Here is an 18,670-nt window from a genome sequence, read left to right on the forward strand (position 1 = left end):
CTCGTCCCACTTTCTTCTCCAACCAGACTTGCCTGTTTGTTATCATCTGAGCCTGCTGTTACAGGAAGGAGCAGCTTTTGTGAAACGTCCAAGAGGCCTTGCTGGTGCTCTGGCACTGTTTGATCAGGCACCACTCAATTTCATAAAACTTTCCATTAAAGCTGGACTTTGAGTTCAGAAGTCCCAACCAGAGGTATTATAAAAATAGACTGTGGGACTTGAATCATGTTACAAAATAGAGAATCTGTTTTTAAAATATAAATCCACTTAATAATACCGCTGGATGACACGAGGGATGGGAACTGCCCCGTCAACCCTGCCGCACCTAGGGGCAGGGGGTGTGGGCACAGGGGTCAGCAAGCTGGTGGTTGACAGACATCTTCCTCTTCTTTCCTTCTTCTCCATGGCAGCTTGCTCCCGGGGACTCTTTGGGACCCACAGGAAGGGAGACGCTCTCCCCTCCTGGCACCAGCGACTCACTATGGCTGGAGAGACTTTGGACGGGGAAAGCAGCACTCACCCAACCTGGCCCAAGGTCGTAGGCAGAAGGAAAACGTTAGCAGCCGTGAAGTCAGAAGAGGAGGGAGGACCGGGCTGGGCCGAATCCACGGTTTCAAGAGAAGCCAGATCCAGATGAAACCTTAGCTGTGAAGACAGGTGGATGAGGCCTCTGGAGATCAGGAGGGGTCAGGAGAGGACAGCTAGCACCAAGTGCCATTCATACTTCGTCCTAAAAGTCAGTTTGACGTGTGGCCAGTGGTCTGTGGAGCCACTGTACTCGGAGCACTTCTCTCCGCGCAGAGGCAGTGGCTGCCGTGGCTCCACCTCCCCAGACGCCGTGCTCGGCATCCTCGTCTGCTGGGCCTCCGTGGCGGAGGACGTCCAGCGTGCAGATAAGCTGCTGGCACTGCCAAGGAGGGCTGCACCCTCAGTCCACGGTGATGGTCATGGCTGCTGGGGAAGCGAGATCTCCATCTGGGTGCCGAGGACACCAGACGCGACGCGGCGGGGCCCCGGGGGCCTCGGGCCAGGCAGCCCGGCAGGGTCAGGGCCGCCCACCGTCAGGAGGCCCGCTCCAGGCTGTGCTTCTCCTCCTCCCCCGACTGCAACCAGCTCCAGTCTAGAGACTGAAAGTCAACGGGCACGTTAAAGACACCGTGGCCACCTAGACAACTGCCTTCTTCGGCAGGCAACCAGCACAGTTTAGAGGGAAACTGAATTCCTCTCGTTAAGACAGTCTTGTTTCTGCAGGGTACCCCTGAGGTAGAGCTACGTCTGCAAAACCATGCCGGAGCTTTTCTTCAGATGGGCTTGGAGCCCTGAGATTCCGGGAAGGTGATTTAAGTATTATTACTGCAGCTCACAGCACTGACTCACGCTCACTGCGGGCAGCTGGTACCCTGGGCTAATCTCAGCTCTCGACCTCCAACCTCACCAGGTGAAATGGCCTGGTCACACTTCCTTTTCGTCTGGCAGAAGTGCAAACGGGCAGTGAAAGGATCCAAGTATACACGGCTCGGAGGAGGAAGAACAGTGAGAAGAGACACAGACAGCAGCAAACCAGAGAAGGACACTTGAATAAATAAGAAGTGGTTACAGTGAGCAGTATCCCCTCCGATTCTTCCCCCAAATGAGAAGTTGCGGAGACGCCAGCATGTGACTGTATCGGCAGGAAAGGCCAGAGAGCCAAGCGGATGATTTAGCACCCTCTCCGCAATTTCAGCTTTGTCTCAACGTACCTGCATCTGGACTCGTTTTTCTTTAGGTCAGCTTCCCTATAACTAGGACTGCTAAGCCCCGAGTCCCTGAGAGGCGGGGCGGTGACGGGCTCTTGCTTTGTTCCTGGAGCCCAGCACTGCACCCCACACACAGATGCCCGGCAATTGTACAGAAGGTGCAGCAGGGGAGAGGCCTTCTCACAATGATGCTACCTTCTTCGTAAGCAGCGAGTGTAGCAAGGATGAAATGAGATAATGCGCACAAAGCACCTGCACACGTTCAACAGGCATCAGCAGTTATCACGGTGCATAAGAAGTATGTACTAGAAAATCCTAAGTGTACACTGCGATCGAGGAAGCACGGCATCGCCTTTCCATCTGCTTTTTCTCGTTTGCTGTAGAAAGAAAGGGCGTGGGGCGGTGGGGCTTCCCACGGGCCATTACCCTTAAGCTCTGGTCCTGGTCCTTCATGGTGTCCTGTAGGACGTTTTCCAGCTGGGTGCACAGGGTGTGTGCTTCAGCCACGAGGTCTTCGCTAAAAAAAACGATTGAATTATTAGAACGTGGTCAATGTTAACTTTTCAAAGGTGTTTACGGATACACTAAAGAGCTTCTGGAAAGATTTTTAAAATTAAATAATTATTCTGAGGCTGAGTGTCTTAAAACACCATGTTATTGCCTAATTGATTTCATCTGTCTAGTTAAGTGCTGTTACAGAAGCTCAAATCCAGCTACGAGCATCACTGTTCACCATGTGAAAAAGCAGCGACCTGGCTTAATAACAAAGCTCTTTCTGACTTAACTAGATTCTCTCCAAACTGCCATAATCTGAAGATCTCTCCCAAACCACCTGTTTTCCACTTTTTGAAATGGACAAAAATATACACACCATGCAATTTCCCCAGATGTCCCCAGCTCACTGAGATCTGGGGGAAGCAAGTTCTGGGAACTGATTTGTTTACTGTGCTCTCTCCTTCTCTCTGATGAGAAATGCATGTGTCCCCCTGAGAACCCGCCACAGTAAGAAAGAGGAGAGCAGAGCGAGCCATCTGTCCTTTCTAACCTTGGCTCGAGGGCGTGGAGACACAGACAGCAGCCTGTGCCCCCGGGACGACTTCTCCAGAGCTTTGAGGATATCATGGAAAAAGAGTGACAAATCCAGGAGGAAGGGCCCTCGATCCCCTCCTCTCACCGTGAAGGGGGCACTGATGGAAGGAACAGAGCACAGCGCTGCCCAGACTCATCCATGGACTACTAACCAGGCTCCAGGCTGGCCCCAGAGGCCCCGTGAGAGGCACAGGACCTGGTTACCATCCTCAAGGAGCTAACAGTAAGTTGGGGAGAGAATTAAGAATCCAAAACAGGGACTTCTCTGACAGTCCAGTGGTTAGGACTCTGCGCTTTCACTGCTGAGGACCCGGGATCAATCCCTGGTCAGGGAACTAAGACCCCGCCAGCCAAACGGCAAAAAAAAAAAAAAAAAAAAAAAATTAAAAAAAATTAAAAATAAAAAATCCAAAACAGTAGAGGCTACAAACCCCCTAAGTACAGGAACAGGATTTTTAAAAACAGCTGTACTGAGATAAATTTACAAACCGTAAAGTTCACCTATTTAAGGTGCACAATTCCATAGTTCGAGTACATTTATGGAGTTGTGCAACCATCCTGGTAATCCAGTTTGGAATGTTTTCATCACCCAAAAAGAAACCTTGTACCTGTCGTCAGTCACTCCCCATTCCTGCCCCGCCCCCTGCCCTCAGCAATCATTAATGTATTTTCCATTCTATAGTTCTGCCCACAGGAACCGATTTTAACTGTCTCCAGTGCCTGGGGCCCAGCAAAGGGAAGGTGCTGAATAAATGTGAGACTGAACCAGAAACAAAAAAAACCCCACAGGTGGTCCAGGAGGAGAAGGATCCCTGTGCTCGTGTGCCAGGGCCGTGGAGGAGGTGGGAGCAGAGGTAGGATGGCTCCGGGGAAAGGTGTCAGCGGAGTCGAGGTTCTGGAACTTCAGGTTGCAGGAGGGTCAGCCAGGGCTGGTTAAACAGGACTGCTCCACCCCACCCCGAGTTCCTGATCCCAAATCTGCATTTCTGGCAAGTACCCAGAACCCACCAATGCTGCTGGTCTGGACCAGACTTTAAGACCCCTGACGGCAGAGCCAGGAATCTGCCCCGGAGCAGTGGGTCAGAATGCTGAGGTGGCTTGAAGGCCTGAGAAGGTTCAGGCTTGGACCCCGAGGCAGCAGGAAGCCATGGCTGGTCCCTAAATAACTTGAGGAATAACTCGATCAAAATGGTCTCCTGTGAAGGCTGATTTGACCAGAGGGGCCTGGAGGCAGCACTAGGCGGGGAAGCAGGGAGGGAAAAGTTCGCTGGAAGGGCTCTGGGGCTCTGCTCCCAGCTCTGTGACAGGGGTGCAGGTGATGAGTGGGGCAGGGAGAGGCCACGGGAGGGACCAGTGACACGCGACTCAGGCGTGGAGGCCAGGGCATGCCCGCAGGGACCTGGTTCTACGAGCAGACCGCGACGGGTGGACTAGAGGACAGCAGAGACTGGCCAGCACTTCCAGGTTCCCATCCAGCAACGAGCAACGTGACCTCAGACGAGGAAACCTTAGTCAGCAAGCCAGGAGGAGCTCTGAGAGCAAAATACCCCATCTGTCCCCACAGCGCCCGGCAAAGGGAACAAACATGGAGGAACACACACAGAAGTGCCGACGGGTGACCGACACGCCCCTGACTCCTGCACTGGGCATGGCAAACGGGGACGCACCTCTTCTTGACGGCCTCGGGTAAGCTGTCAGGGGCTGGGCAAGGCTGCGACAGCAGCTGGCTGGGGTGACTCAGGCGGGACGTGTTCATGCTGTCTGGGCTTCCGCTGACGGGACCGCGGACCTTGCTCTAGATGACAAAACCAGGAAGAGAGTCAGCAGTTTTGGAGCAAACAGATGTTTCAAATTTTGCATTCACACCAGGGTATCTTCTTTTTTTCAAGTTTTTTTTTTTTCTATGTGGACCCTTTCTAAAGTCTATATTGAATTTGTTACAATATTGTTTCTGTTTTTTATGTTTTGGTTTTATGGCTGAGAGGCACGTGGGATTTTAGCTCCCTGACCAGGGATCGAACCTGCACCCCCTGCATTGGAAAGTGAAGTCTTTAATCACTGGACTGCCAGGGAAGTCCCAGGCACCACACCAGGGTATTTTCTCATGAGACAACTGGCCACGAGACACAGGCTCTTCCTGGAGAAATAGGTCAACATCGTTATTTGATGGTTTGCATTTCAGTGTAGAAACTGTTTCTGTATCTATAGGTGTGCTTTTTGGTAAAAGTTTCTAGGGGCTTCCCTGGTGGCGCAGTGGCTAAGAATCCGTCTGCCAATGCAGGGGACACGGGTTTGATCCCTGGTCCGGGAAGATCCCACATGCCACAGGGCAACTAAGCCCGTGCGCCACAACTACTGAGCCTGCACTCTACAGCCCGCAAGCCACAACTACTGAGCCCACGTGCCACAACTACTGAAGCCTGTGCGCCTAGAGCCCGTGCACCGCAACAAAGAGTAGCCCCTGCTTGCTGCAACTAGAGAAAGCCTGTGCGCAGCAACGAAGACCCAACACAGCCAAAAATAAATAAATCTATTAAAAAAACCAGATTCTAACTACAGAGAGATCTGAGGGCTCTCTTTCATTAGTTGGGTCACTTAACGAACTCCTACAAGGAAATTAGAAGGAAGGTGTGTTTACTCTTTCCAAGTAGAAGACAGACACACAAAGGTCCTAAGTGACTTTCTGTGACTCGCACCATCCGCGGGACAGAAGGAGACTAAGGTGTTCTGACGCCCCAGGCTGCAGTGGCCACTCCACCTTATGCAGCCGTGCTCCCCTGATCCGTGACCAAGTCGCTCTGCTGTCACCTCCTCAACTTCCCTGCAGCCCACACGGCAGCGCGGTCTGTCCCACCAGCTCGCTTCCAAGACACAGCTTTTACCCGGCTCTTCTCCCTTCTCTGTCCTGGGCTCTCTTTTGTGCTGAGGGTTCTCTCTGAGCAACACTCAGTGGGATCACAGCTACGCTGAGACGGCAGGCACAGAAAGTGTGGGCTGAGTGCTGCACGGCACAGGCACAGCTCAGGACCCACCAGGCCACACGGGCACGTGCTGCTGGGGCCGCATGCAGATCTCCAAGAACCTGGGCGTGTGACCTCGTCTGGAAAAAGGATCTTTGCAGGTGTAGCTAAGGAGCCTGTGAAGAGATCACCCTGGACTATCTGGGTGGGACCTGAATCCAGCGACAAGTGTTTTTACAAGAGATACTCAGAAAAGAGACACAGAGAAGAAGGTCACGTGGAGACAGAGGCAGAGACTGGAGGGATGCTGCCACAAGCCAAGGAGCACCAGGAGCCACGGAAATCGAAGAAGAGGTGAGGAAGGAGGAGTGATTCTCCCCTCCAGCCTCCAGAGGGAGCCTGGCCCCGCAACACCTGGATGGCGGCCTTCTGGCCTCCAGGACCGTGAGAATAACTGTGATAATTTATCACAGCCGCCACCCGCACAATAACACAAGGACACAGGCGCCCACCCCGGCCCTCCGCACTCACACCAAGTCACGGAGCAGAGAAGTGGAAAGGGACCGGCAGCAGCGGAGCGCTGGTGGTGGCCCTGCGGTCCCCACGCCGGGTGCGTGGGCTGGGGACGGCAGCACAGGGCCCCGCCGAGGGTCACTCACACAAGCAATCTTCAGGAGGTTCCAGAGCTCCTTCTGCCGCTTCTCCTGCAGCCGAACCACAGTCTTCTCGTCCTCGCTCATTAAGCTCACCACCTCCTCCACCTTGGGCAGCAGCTCCAGAGCCTTCTGCTTGCAGACCACAGTCTTACTGTGAAGAACAAACATGACAAGCTCCAGCGGCACATGGGTCAGAGGAAGCAGGACGCAGCCCCGGCAGTTAAGGCTCCGCTCGGCCGCTGCAGGTGGAGGTCCCGCGGGGCTCAGGTGAGTGGGCGAGGCCTCGCACACAGCCCGCCGCCCCTCCTCACTCCACGCCGCCGGAGGGAAGGCAGCCTGATACCTGAGCTGCGTATAGATCACTCGCACTTTCTTCTCAAAACCTTGGATTGCCTGCAGGAGCAGCCGCACCATTTCCTGACTGTCGCCATCAGTTCGCTGGTCTGCAAAGAGGGACGGGGTCGCACGGTCCGCGGGGGGCTGGCCTGGTGCCCAGGTAGCGAGGGACCCGGTAGGTGGCCCACTCACCTCGGGGCTTCTCCCTCAGCCTCCGGTAAAGCTCCCGCGCCTGCTCTTCTCTGAAACACACGAGACAGCAGCTTTGTCAGCATCGAGCAGAGGTCAACAAGCTCACCTGAAGCGCCGGGGCCAACTCCTGCCGGCAGGACTACTGATTTCTAGAAGCCAGACGGGCAGCACATCCCGACTGGAGCAAATGATCGTTCCTGGTGATGTTACAGGTGAAACCCATGACAAGGGAAGGCTCGCCTCATTATCAAAACTGAAACACCTCCAAGGGTCTAGTGAGAATCTTCAGGACAGGAGTCTCCTCTGAATTCCCTGCCCGCCCGGTTCCTGCCATCAGGACCCTGGGTGCAGTCTGTTGCTGGACCTGAGCCCGGAGAACGCGGCCCCCGAAAACTCAAGCCCAGGAGCAGGCACAGACGCCCTCCCTGTGCCCCTAACACAGTGAGATGGGCTGACATTCTCAGGGGTGACTTTTGTTTGAAAACCAGAGGAGAATAAAGGGTTAAATGACTTGAGAAAATATGGACTACAAATAACTAAATTTCTGATGTTCGGCCCCTGGTCCTAAGAATCCTAGTAGAAGTGTCAGAGGACATGGCTGAGCCCCAAGGAGGTAGCTCCTGAGGGGTCCCGAGGCTCACCTGCCCCTCCTGTCCGCTCCCAGGGCTGCAGGTGGGGCTGCTCTGCCTAGGTACCCCCCTGCACCGCCCTCCCCCTCTCCCGGAGCCAAGGCCAAGTTCCTGATCAAGACTCAAATGAAGTTTCCAGATCCCACCTTCTAAGACTTGCCAGGCTCCTCCCCTGTTCTACTTTCTGCTCCTCGGGCCACAGCGAGTGAGGGTGGGCTGGGCGGCCCTGGCGTCTAATATGATACTTTGGTCAAGCAAAGGCTCCTGGGACGGCAGCCTCCGTAGTTCACAAGACACCGCTGGGGGCGTTATCTGACCTGGTCCCCGTAACTGTGAGGTCCGACATCGCTGCTCTATCCTGTGAGGCTCAGAGTGACGGAGGTGTGCCAGTGCTCATCTCTGCATGTGCCGAGATGACCCCCCAGGGGCCGAGCTCCAGCGGGGACGGGCCCAAGGGGCTCCACCGGGACCGCACTCGAACCATCCCGACACACACACAGAGACACACTCACACACAGACACGTTCCCATACAGGCTCACGCTCACACAACACACACACACATACACGTACACACGCGCGTGCGCGCACACACACACTCACAGGTCGTCCAGCGTCCCGCCCTGCTTCCAGCCCAGGGGGCTGCGCTGCAGGTCCACGATGTCCGTCTGTAGCGCCATCATCCGCTCCACCAGCTGCTTCACCTCGTTCTCCTGAAGGAAGAGCAGTGCTGAGGCCGAGGACGCAGCGAGAAACTCCCTCCGGCCTCACCGCGGACCCTCAGCTGACCAGCCGGAAGGGAACCGGACTTGGAGCCCTGCAGTCGGATCTGGGGTCGGCCACCTGTCAGCTGTGTGGCCCTCGGGCAGGTTACCTGACCTTGCGCTGCTGTTTCCTCCACCGTAAACTAGGCTCTCAAAGGATTGCGTTAGGGTGAGAGGAGACAGAGCAGGTCGGGGCCTGGCCCGGTCCCGGCGTGGAGAAGTGGCCAGGGCACATTCTCTTCTCTAAACTCGTCGATTATTTCAGGGATTACACCCACAAGTGCCAAGACTGGGGGTGTGCTCGTGGCCCTGTGGTTGAACAAGGTACTGCCGATGGACACCCACCTTTAAGGAGGCATATCGGTACTGATTTATAGAAACAGATGTTAAGACACGGAGGTGAAACTCCCTGCCCAAGTTCACAGGGAAAATGGTGACAAAGTCCAGGAAAAAGCCTTGGAGACCACAGTCTTCCATTTGTATGAGGTCTGCTACGTCACACCCTGGCCTCACAATCAACACTTTTCAGTGGCATCTGATTTACACTGTCCTAAGACTTGCCCCTTAGACCCGTTCTTTCCTGGGGATGTCTTGTCCCAAGGAGGTTAGGACAACCTCCGACGAGACAGCGTGCTGCTCCTTCGTCCAAGGCCCCTTCTCGTGGAAAGAGGACAATTCACGTCGTAATCCTGACTCCAATTTGTGCAGCTCCCGGACCTGCCACGGCAGGGCCCCCTGCACTGTCCCCCACCCCCTGCCTCTCCCCCTCTTTCCAGCAAGTCCTAGCTGAGGGCAGAGAGCTGGGAGAGGAAAATCTCATTTTCGACATACAAGCTCGACCGAGCACGCAGTGAGAAAGGGGAGGACAGCAGTGAAGAGGCTCGCGCCCTTGGCCGGCCTGGGGACCCCAGGGTGCCTCCTACCCGTCCACAGAGCTCCACGGCCTGCTCCATCTCCCTCCAGGCCAGCAGCAGCTTGTCTGACGCTGAAAAAAAATGGAAGGAAAATAAATCTAAAGCAAAACTAAAACATCCCCAAACCCAAACAGAAAACAAGCGATTCAATGGCAAGGGGACAAAAGACACCTCGGAAAGAAGAAGAAAGGAACGGTCTCTCGGGACCCATCACAAACAGTACACTCACTGATCCCAAACTCTTTCTGCTCACTGTACTTCTCCAGGTCAATCTGGATGCTGGTTTTAAAGAAATCCAGCTTGGCCTTGAGCTGCTGAGACATAGAGGCCATGGAATTCTTCATCTTGGACAGGCAGCTGTTGTTCCGGAGCAGATTCATCCTGCAGGGACCCCGAGAAACAGAACCGTGGGGTGTCTCTGGCCTCCAAGTGCCAGTTCCCGGACAAGAGCAAACCCAGCTCAAACACGACGGCAGGCCCCTGCTGTAACTGGTATAACCGCAACAAGAGCAGCCACCTATAACCGTAACGACAATCTCCTGGCCCTCGGCAATGGGTGAGGTTCTGCTCCCAAACTGGAGTTAGGCCAAGTACCACACGAAGTGACCCAAATCAGCCACAACCCGGGGAAAGAGTCAGCCCGGCCTGGCAGGACGGTCAGGGGAGGGTGGCCGACCCACGCCGCAGCAAGCCCTTCTGCGGCCCCAGCGCCGCCCGCTGACCACACTGGCCTGGTCGGGTCTGACGAAGCCTCCCTCCGTCCCACCCTTCCAGACCAGCGTTCCCCTGCTCGCTCTCCCAACGGCCACCCCTGGGCCCTCGCCTCTGCCACCGTCCTGCGGCCGGGCCACCGGGCAGCTCTGAGCAAGTGAAGGCGAACCACCGGGCACGTACATGGCGGCGCGCTGGCCCTGCTGCAGGCGGCCGCAGTCCTCCTTCAGGGCCTGGATGCTGTGCCAGACCTGACCCCACACCTTCCTCAGCTGGAAGAACGGGAGGCTCCTCTTGGGCTCTTGCACTGGCCAGAGACACACACGACCGTCAGGGAGCGGCGCCCGCGACGGACCGCCTCCGGCCCGCGGAGCTCGCAGGCACATCTACACTGCGCCGTTAGGTAACGCTCTGCTGCTACACACCATGTTGGCTGCTGGGCCTGGTTACCGCCGCAGACATTTTTGTGCCCTGCTAGAGCACAGGCACGTCAAAAGTTACAGATGCACAGAACACCCCGGAAGGTAGACCCAAGAAGTCAGGCAGCATCGGTTTCCCTGGGGAGCTGGGGAGACGGAGGCGCTTACTGCCTACCGTACAGTCTTTTTGATTTTTATGGTATCGTGTGCACGTATCGATTATTAAAATATGAAGACGACTTCAAACATCAAGACAATGGTCACGTGGCTGAATTTCAGTGGCCTGTCGGTCCTCTGTTTAAATGAGGTTGACATTAATTGAAGATGGATGTCCTTTCCTCTCTTCACCTGGGCTACTCCTCACGGGTGCAAGTGAGGAAGGCTGCCTGACTGAGGGCCGGAGGGACTCATCTTCTCAGGGGCGACCCCTCCCTCAGTCCAGGGCTCTCCCTCCAGCCTCGTCCCAAGCACTGTAGGTAATTATCTTTTAAAGAGATCACGCTGTTCTTACGGATGCAGCTGACGCTTTCAGGCTGGGGCCGTGGGGAGATCTGGGTCTCATAGGCGACCCTGTTGTTGTCAAAGAGGAAAACGAGATCCATGTCCAGGGTGCGGCCCTCGTTCAGCTGCAAAGGGACAAGAGCAAAATGAGGCCTCGTGGACCCAGCCCCTCCTTTTCTCAAGCAACAAGGGGGGAGTCTTCAGAGGGTCCCAACAGCACCGTCCTCAGAGAGCAGGTGCCGGGCGCCCGCTGAGCCTTTCCTAGGGTCCGCGGCCTCTACTTCCCTTGGCTGTTCCTTTTACACTTATTCCCAAATGCAAACCTCATCTACAACTTACTCTGTTCTGTTTTATTCTCTGCTTGTCTTTATCGTGCAACTTAGATGGTTTGCTTTACTGTCTAGTGACTGTCTCTCCTGCGTTAACTTTCCAGCTCTTTCTGTGCAGCTGTCAGCACGGTTCTGCACACATGAGGTGTGTCAAAAATGGTTTTGGTTGACTTGGAAAAATGAAGCATCACTTTGGCAGCAAAGGCAAAAGAAAGGCACTCCCAGTGGTCTGGAAGGAACAGGCGAAGCGTGGGGTGACTCAGGTCTCCTATCAGGTTCACGGGATCTCGCATTCCAACCTCAAAACAGGCAGGCGCCTGCCCTGCGTGGTAACAGACTGCCTGGCACGACGGAGTGGGACGGGATGGGCGATCAGCTCTCCGGGGTCGGGTGGGGCTGGGGCGCCTGCAGGAGGCCGGTCTCACCTTGCCGTCGGAGGCGCACTGAGCGGCGGGCTTGTCGGGGGTCAAGGCCAGACCCGCTTCCTGCAGCAGCTCCTGGTCCTCCTCAGGGATGCCTGTGTCCTGCTGGATCCGGGCCTGCAAGCTAGGCAGACTCTCGTCCTCTGCCACGGGGTAGGTGTGAATGGTGCCCGTGACCATGTTCAAGACGTGAACCAGCTGCAACGCAACCCAGGACAAACCACCTGACACTCCCGCTTGCTGGCCCGGATCCTCTGCTACTCCCCACACCTCCCAGTCTCCCAGAGGCCTGGCCTGGAGAGGAAGGCTAGCGCTGGGCCACACACAGGAGTCTTCCCACTCCTGTCCGTCCACAGCTACGACCTCGTGACCCACAGCGGTCAGCAAGGGGTCCCATCATCCTCTCATGTGGAGATGCCCTCGTGGGAGCCTGCGTTTGCCCACTGGTCGGGCAGCTGATGGCTCGCAGCCTTGGGCTAACTTGGCGTAGGCTCACCTTCAAGTTTAAGATGTCGTCCAGGGCCTTGAAGCAGCCATTGGGCCCGTAGACGGGGTCGGTGCCCCTCTGTCGGGGGTGCCACATCAGCATCAGCTGCAGCCACTTCTCCAGCCGCTGGGCCAGGACGCTGAGAAGAGGGGGCCGCGTGCGTGTGTGTGCGCGCGCGTGCGTATGGGTCCAGAGCCAGCCTCAGGGCCCCGCGTGGGAACTGAAAGGCACTCACACCTCACACGCGCGTGACCATCACGCGGACGGGGCCAAAGTGATCCCTGAGGATGAACTAACCTGAGGAAAGACGAGCCTTTCCAACAAAACGACTCACTCAGGCGCTCACCCCTCCCGGATCCGCGCCAACACCCTCACATCAGGGCGTCTTGGCAGATGGCTGTGCGAGAACCTCAGGAAGCTTCCTATGTGCTTCCTAGGCCCGCCCCACCTCAGGAGAACCGCCCACACCATCCAGACCCCTCGCTGCCGATTCGCTTTGTTGGTCACCCCGGGGACCCCTCGGGGGGTCCACATGACAAAGTTCTCACTTCTCCCGGCCCGGCGGGGCCCTGCCGGCACCCTCAGAGGCCCTCGCCACGCCCCCAAGAAAGCCCTGCAGAGGCCAGCACCGCTACGAGCTGCCTCTCCTGGGCCCACCCCCACCCCCCATCTTTCCCCATGCCTGTCCTGCACGTCTTTCCAGATTCTTCCAGAAAGTTCCAGCCCACCCAGTCATCCTGCACAGCTAGTCCACTCGGTGCCTCTCTCCCCATCCTCCAAACACTCATGCTCACTGTGCTCCGTGCTCCTCAGCTGTGTGTGGCCGCCTGGCAGCTTTCCTCTGTACTAGCCCCCAATTCTGATAGGATTACCTGACTGCTCACATCCTGGCTCTAAGAGCAGACGGCAGTGCCGTTCAAACCGCAAAGGTTTGTTTGCTGACAGTAACACACGATTAGGCTGCAGGCAAAGAGAAATAACGCGTAATCCCCTGGCGGTCAAAGGCTTACAGCTGACCAGAAGGTAAACCCTCTGCAAAACCAAATGTCACGCGAGGTAGAAGCTTCTTGGAGTGATGAAAGGTACAGGTTGCTGTGTAAATTCGGGAAGGAGAAGACTTCTAGATGGGGTTGGGGGGAAGGCGTTCTAAGTTTAACACTGAGATAGACTATGCCAGGTGCCGGCCACAGCAGGATGTCCCGATGTCAGAGCTACCAGGACGTCGGCTCTGACATCCATTTCTAAAACAGGAAGGACACGACGCGGAGGGGAAGGCCTGGGGCCGTACCTGTTGAGGTTGCTCGGGTGGGGTAACGAGCTGGAGAACTTCACGGCTCCGTTCAGGTCCTCACTAACCACAATGTCCATCTCACTCTTCTGCCGGACTTTGGAGTGCCTGCGGACGCAGGGCCTGGTCTGTCACGCTGCTTGTGATGACCCTGCATCACCCAGCAGGCAACAGCCCCTCTACACCGGTAGCCTTCCACTTGACAACTGGACGGGATGCCCCTAGGTCACTAGTCCACCCCTTGGGATGCCGGCCAGTGCATGTGCGTCCTGCTAGGATGCTTCTCTGAGAGTTTAAGGCCGTCAGTACTGCCCAGTGAGTGTCACTGACCTTCAGGCTTGTACTGCTGATTCCTGGCCTCACCCTGGCTCATCCTTATCTTTCTTCTACTTTTCATCAAACACAAAACTCTCACGTTTTGGTAGAGGATGAAATTAGGACGTGCACACCAAGATCACTGCATGAGGATCCTGTTCACGTGAAACCTGCACGCACCACACACTTCCCTCTTAATGCATGTGGCTAAGCGTTACTTCTGATGGTGAATGAACAGTTATACTTCGCAACTTAGAGACCCTTCTGATGTATGTGAAATAGTATTTGAAGGAAGCAAATTTTTAAACTGGTTTCAAATCTTCTCGGTGACAAGGGTGATGACGTAAGTCTGAATAATGCTTCACAGATAACCAAGCACTGACTGTGAACATGCCCTTCTCTGCCCGATGACCTCATGTGGTAGACAGTTTTCAGCCACCCATTCAGCGGTAAGGAAGTGAAGATCAGGTGACCTGCCCAAGGTCACACCACCGGGGCCTCAGATCCAAAGTCTGGTGCTCCTTCTACTCTGTCTAAATGTCTACATCCTTCCTTTTCAAAAACACGTAAGAAATTCAAATGCAAAATGCTTTAGCCCTGAAGCCTCACTGGCGAGGGGTGAACCGGACCATGTGGAACACACGTAGCCTGGAAGAGCTGGGGTCCAGCTGGAACCTGCCTGCTCTACGTCAGGCTGTCATTACACACAATGGGATGGTCCTCTGACAGAAACTCGGTCTGTCAACGGGAAACCATACAGATAAAGAAAAGGACACAGTAAGTGAAATGCTCACTGCTTAGGCCGGTCCTAAAATGTACTTCACAGTAGCTCAGTGACAGGATAATAAAGCTCAAATTGCATTTGTCCTGAAATTAATATCTACCTGCCATCTGAGATGAGAGTGAAATTGCTAAAGCTGCCTGAGGCATTACAAGGCAGACAAGACAGACACGTCTCACGGCTACTAGGTTTCAGAGATGTCCACCTGCAAGTGGTCACCCAGCCTCCCGGCTCCATACAGGAGGCTGGCTCTGCAGACAAAAAACTTACTATGAAGATGCCAGGCCATTAGAGATAGCTTCAAATAGCATTTCTTCTTCTAGTTCTAATGGACTTTAACTCATCTTGTTATAAATAATGGAAACGCTCGACATTTGGACTGAAAAAATGCAGTAATTCCTTGGTTAGTTAAAAACACTATAGATGTACAGACATTTAAAGTTTTTGTCATGATGGTTACATGATAAGGTGTGACTAATGTAATGAGCTAATTCAACACTCCAGAACGCAGCTCAGGAGCGCTGCCTCTTCTAAAGTCAGTCCCCACAGGAGGGCACTCTCTGCCACGTCACCAGGCTCCTCGGGAGCTGGGACCGTGCCTGGTTCATCTCTTCCAGTGTCTGGCATGTGAACGGTGACTGAACTGGACCGCGTCACACAAAACTACTCTTCTGGAATTGATTTCAAAGGCTACATCTTAGTCTTATAAATAAACAATCTCATGATGTAAGTACCTGTCCTTTGAAAAAGTCAATGTTTTCGCTACTTCCAGAAGATACTGAGAAACGTGACAACAGCCAGTGTGGACCCACAGAGGGGCAGCGTCGTACGTTCCTGGTGGAAACGTTATTTATACAAACTTTCTGTGGAGCAATTTGTTAGTGCACATGGAAGACCTTTAAAATGCGGATAATCTTTGATCTGTTGATCCCATTGCTAGGAATTTATCCCAGGGAAATAACTGCGGACATACAAGGATTTCCCTACAATGATGTTATTCTTGGTGTTATTTTAAGAAGTAAAAATTATAAACCACTGATTCTTCCAGTAATGGGGAACAGGTTAAACCAACTACAGTGGAACAGCAAACAGATGTGACAGAGAACATGGAAAAACAGAAAGCATTTTCTGTAGCAAGTTTGAAAGGCAGGTTCTGTGAGAGTATGTAGGGTAACCTACTTTGTTTTTTAAATAAACACAGGCACAATGAAGAATCTGGAGACACAGAGATATGTTCACAGCAGTTGGAGGCAATTCTCAGTGTAAAAATCCTGGAAGAGCACGTACAGGGCCAGTGTGCACATTACACTGTCACTGAGGTAAAATGGGGTGGCACACATAAATGAGTTAACAAACAGGTACATGCCCATTTGCTTGTACACGTACAAGACATCCTCAGAGGTGGACCCAAGATCAAAAGGACCAAATGCCTGTGGGGAGGAACCATAACTTTTCACTTTTATACTCAGAAGTTTGAACCGCATGAACTTACCACTGCTCCAAAAAATAAAAACTGGAGATAAAATATAATGCTGGACAACAGTAACATCATTCCAATTAGTGTGGTCTCTCAAGGAGTCATTGTGAACGAATCCTAACTGATTTAGGGGGATGTTAGTTTTTAAATGATGCATTTCAGTAATGGTTAACTTTTATGTATGCAATGAACCACACGTTAGTTTTATAATCAGAAAAGAAGTTTCAAAATATAGAGTAATTTTTAAAAACTTAATTGTATCCTTTGACTTTTTTTATTAGAAAATCTCTTTTTGGAAATGTATTCAGTTCACATTTTAAGCCACTTTTTGACGCTTTTAAAAACAGTAAAATTTGTCAACAATAAATTTTCATGTAAATACAGCTCATAATTTGTCATGTGAACATGCTATTTGTTTGTTTACCAATGCACAGTGTTTTCAGTGTAAGCGTACACTACACACACACTCTGTAAACACAAGGACCTCCTGCCCTGCACAGAGCAGTCATTTACACAGTACTGGATTTAAAGCTGTTAAGGTTCAGAATCCAGGTTGACACTTAACAACCTTCCATCGTTCCAGGCTTTTGGAGCTCAGACTGCCCACGTGCCAGGTCTTAACGGGACTTCCTCTGGGTGAGAGCTCACAGGTGTCTCAGGCCCAGCCTGGGGCGCCCAGTGAGACAGCACAGGTGAGGTGACATCTGACAAAGACAGGGGCACACTACCCGCTTTGGGCGGCCGGCCCGCCCCAAGCCCTCACTCACCACTGCACGGGCTGCCAGTTGGGCAGGAAGGGCCGGAAGCCCGTGATACACTCGAAGGCCAAGGTGCCGAAGCTCCAGTAGTCCACAGTCACCGTGTACTTCTGCTGCTCTAGCAGCTCAGGGGCCTGTGGTGACAATGTGGGGACATACCTGAGCTGCTCCCCATCTGAGGGTCTACCACAGAGGGGGGCACCCAGCCTCTTATCGTGCCGCACGCTCCCTGGGCCCCGCTCCAGGTGAGGAGGTGACCACGTGTTCAGCAGGTGGTCCCTAACATCTCTCTGGACCTCATTCAGTCCCGGTGCTGAAACCAAGGGCCTGGGGGTATTTTAGGTGAACCGGAGTGCAGCGTGTATCCTTTTCCCAGCACTGTGCAGGGAGGGGAAGACAGGGCACGGACAACAAAGGAAAGTGATCCCGGCTATGCACACCCGTTCACAGCACACGCACTGCATGCCAGCTGGTCCCCTAAAGTGGTGAGGTCCACAGCATGCGGTCGGACAGCAGGATGGATTGTTGCAGTCAGGTAGGAAAGGTCAGATGCATGGCCGCTGCCCAAGCAGAGAGGCTGGGACAACCAAGGAAAGCTTCCCAGCACAGGTGGGACGGGAACGGATCAGAGTGCCTCAGGGCAGACAGCCCAGAAAGGACCATGACAAGCGAAGGTGTGGAGGCAGGACTGAGCACAGGCTGGCTGGAGGCATGACACTCATGAAGGACCACGGAGTCCGAACCAAGAGGAAAAACGTGGGGACGCACAGGTCAGCCTCTGTGTCTGGTTATGGACAGAAGTTTTAGGTCCGCAAGTGAACAATCTGGCCGAGCATCCTTGTCAGAGCCTGGGGTCCTCACTAACTGCTGCTGAGCTGACGAGGGGTCCAGAGGACACCGGGCAGGACCCACAGGGTCACGTTATGTGGACACACGTGCTGAGTCACAGCCCCGAGTCCCCGCTCTGAATCCTCTACCCCCCAGAGCAGGTGATAAACCGGCAGTCCACTGCCTGGTTGGGGGGTTAGTGGGAATTATGGATACGCTCAAAAGGACCTCAATAATTGCTTTCTCTCTTTCTGTATGAGAACCACGTAGGATAATTAAGCTCGTCGAGCCCAGTGGCTTTCAACCTTTTTTTGTTTTTCTTTTTTAAATTGTAGACTCCTTTAATCAACATGTACTGGTTATCATCTGCAAACAATCTATTACCAAGTTCTGCTGGGTCTCTTCCAGGCATTTCTTGAACCATCCTCTACATCCTCAAGGCCCTCCACCAGCTCGGACCAGTTCAGTACAACAGCCTCCTTACCACTCACCCACTACCTGCAATTCACCTGCCACGCTGTACCAAGCATGGTCTCTTCAAAAGGTAAACCCAATCCCTCTCACACTTAAAAACCTTCCACGTCTCTCCAGAGGTTTCAGGATAAAGTTTAAAATCTCTAACCCAGCCAACAAGGCTTTGAATAATCTGTCCTCTACCTCTCTCTCCAGCCTCAACTCGAGATACCCTCTTCCTTCTTCTCTGGCTCCTGCCACACCTTCTGGTCTCCCATGTCCTATCCCTTTACCTGGAACTTCCTCTCTCTCCCCCTCCCCCAGTCCCCCTTTCCCCCACTCATCCTTCAGGTCCCAGACCAGGCTAGGTCTTCCTAAAATATATTCTCATAACACCCTGAACTTTCCCTTTGCAGTATTCATCACAATTGTAATTTCTTCATTATTTGTGTATCAGGGTGATGCCTGCTTTCCTCCTAAACTCTAAAACTACACTTGACCAATATTTCTTGGATGAATGAGTGACTCAAATAGAACCGCAGTATTAAGACCAAATAACAAAAAGAAAGGGTGGGAGCTCAAAGCTCAGCCCTCTCTCCTCCATGGCCCCTGAGATGCTGCGTGGAA

The 18,670-nt window shown here is 53.7% G+C and overlaps 1 protein-coding gene across 1 annotated transcript in view; it reads right to left on the bottom strand.

Annotated features, from left to right (window-relative positions):
• Nucleotides 1–1,026: 1,026 nt before the first annotated feature.
• IKBKB (inhibitor of nuclear factor kappa B kinase subunit beta) overlaps nt 1,027–18,670 on the bottom strand; it is a 46,568-nt gene continuing 28,924 nt past the window's right edge. Inside the window, exons 8-22 of the mRNA XM_065899976.1 lie at nt 16,772–16,896; nt 13,432–13,539; nt 12,153–12,282; nt 11,660–11,854; nt 10,916–11,030; nt 10,169–10,292; nt 9,504–9,655; nt 9,284–9,345; nt 8,200–8,309; nt 6,970–7,019; nt 6,785–6,884; nt 6,445–6,592; nt 4,493–4,620; nt 2,163–2,253; nt 1,027–1,127 (exon numbers count right to left, since the gene is read on the bottom strand). Coding sequence (XP_065756048.1) covers nt 1,062–1,127; nt 2,163–2,253; nt 4,493–4,620; nt 6,445–6,592; nt 6,785–6,884; nt 6,970–7,019; nt 8,200–8,309; nt 9,284–9,345; nt 9,504–9,655; nt 10,169–10,292; nt 10,916–11,030; nt 11,660–11,854; nt 12,153–12,282; nt 13,432–13,539; nt 16,772–16,896 — 1,704 coding nt within the window. The 3' untranslated portion in view covers nt 1,027–1,061. The remainder of the gene's footprint in view (nt 1,128–2,162; nt 2,254–4,492; nt 4,621–6,444; nt 6,593–6,784; nt 6,885–6,969; nt 7,020–8,199; nt 8,310–9,283; nt 9,346–9,503; nt 9,656–10,168; nt 10,293–10,915; nt 11,031–11,659; nt 11,855–12,152; nt 12,283–13,431; nt 13,540–16,771; nt 16,897–18,670) is intronic.

Source organism: Phocoena phocoena, chromosome 21 (assembly GCF_963924675.1).
Source record: "Phocoena phocoena chromosome 21, mPhoPho1.1, whole genome shotgun sequence".
Taxonomy (NCBI): Eukaryota; Metazoa; Chordata; class Mammalia; order Artiodactyla; family Phocoenidae; genus Phocoena; species Phocoena phocoena.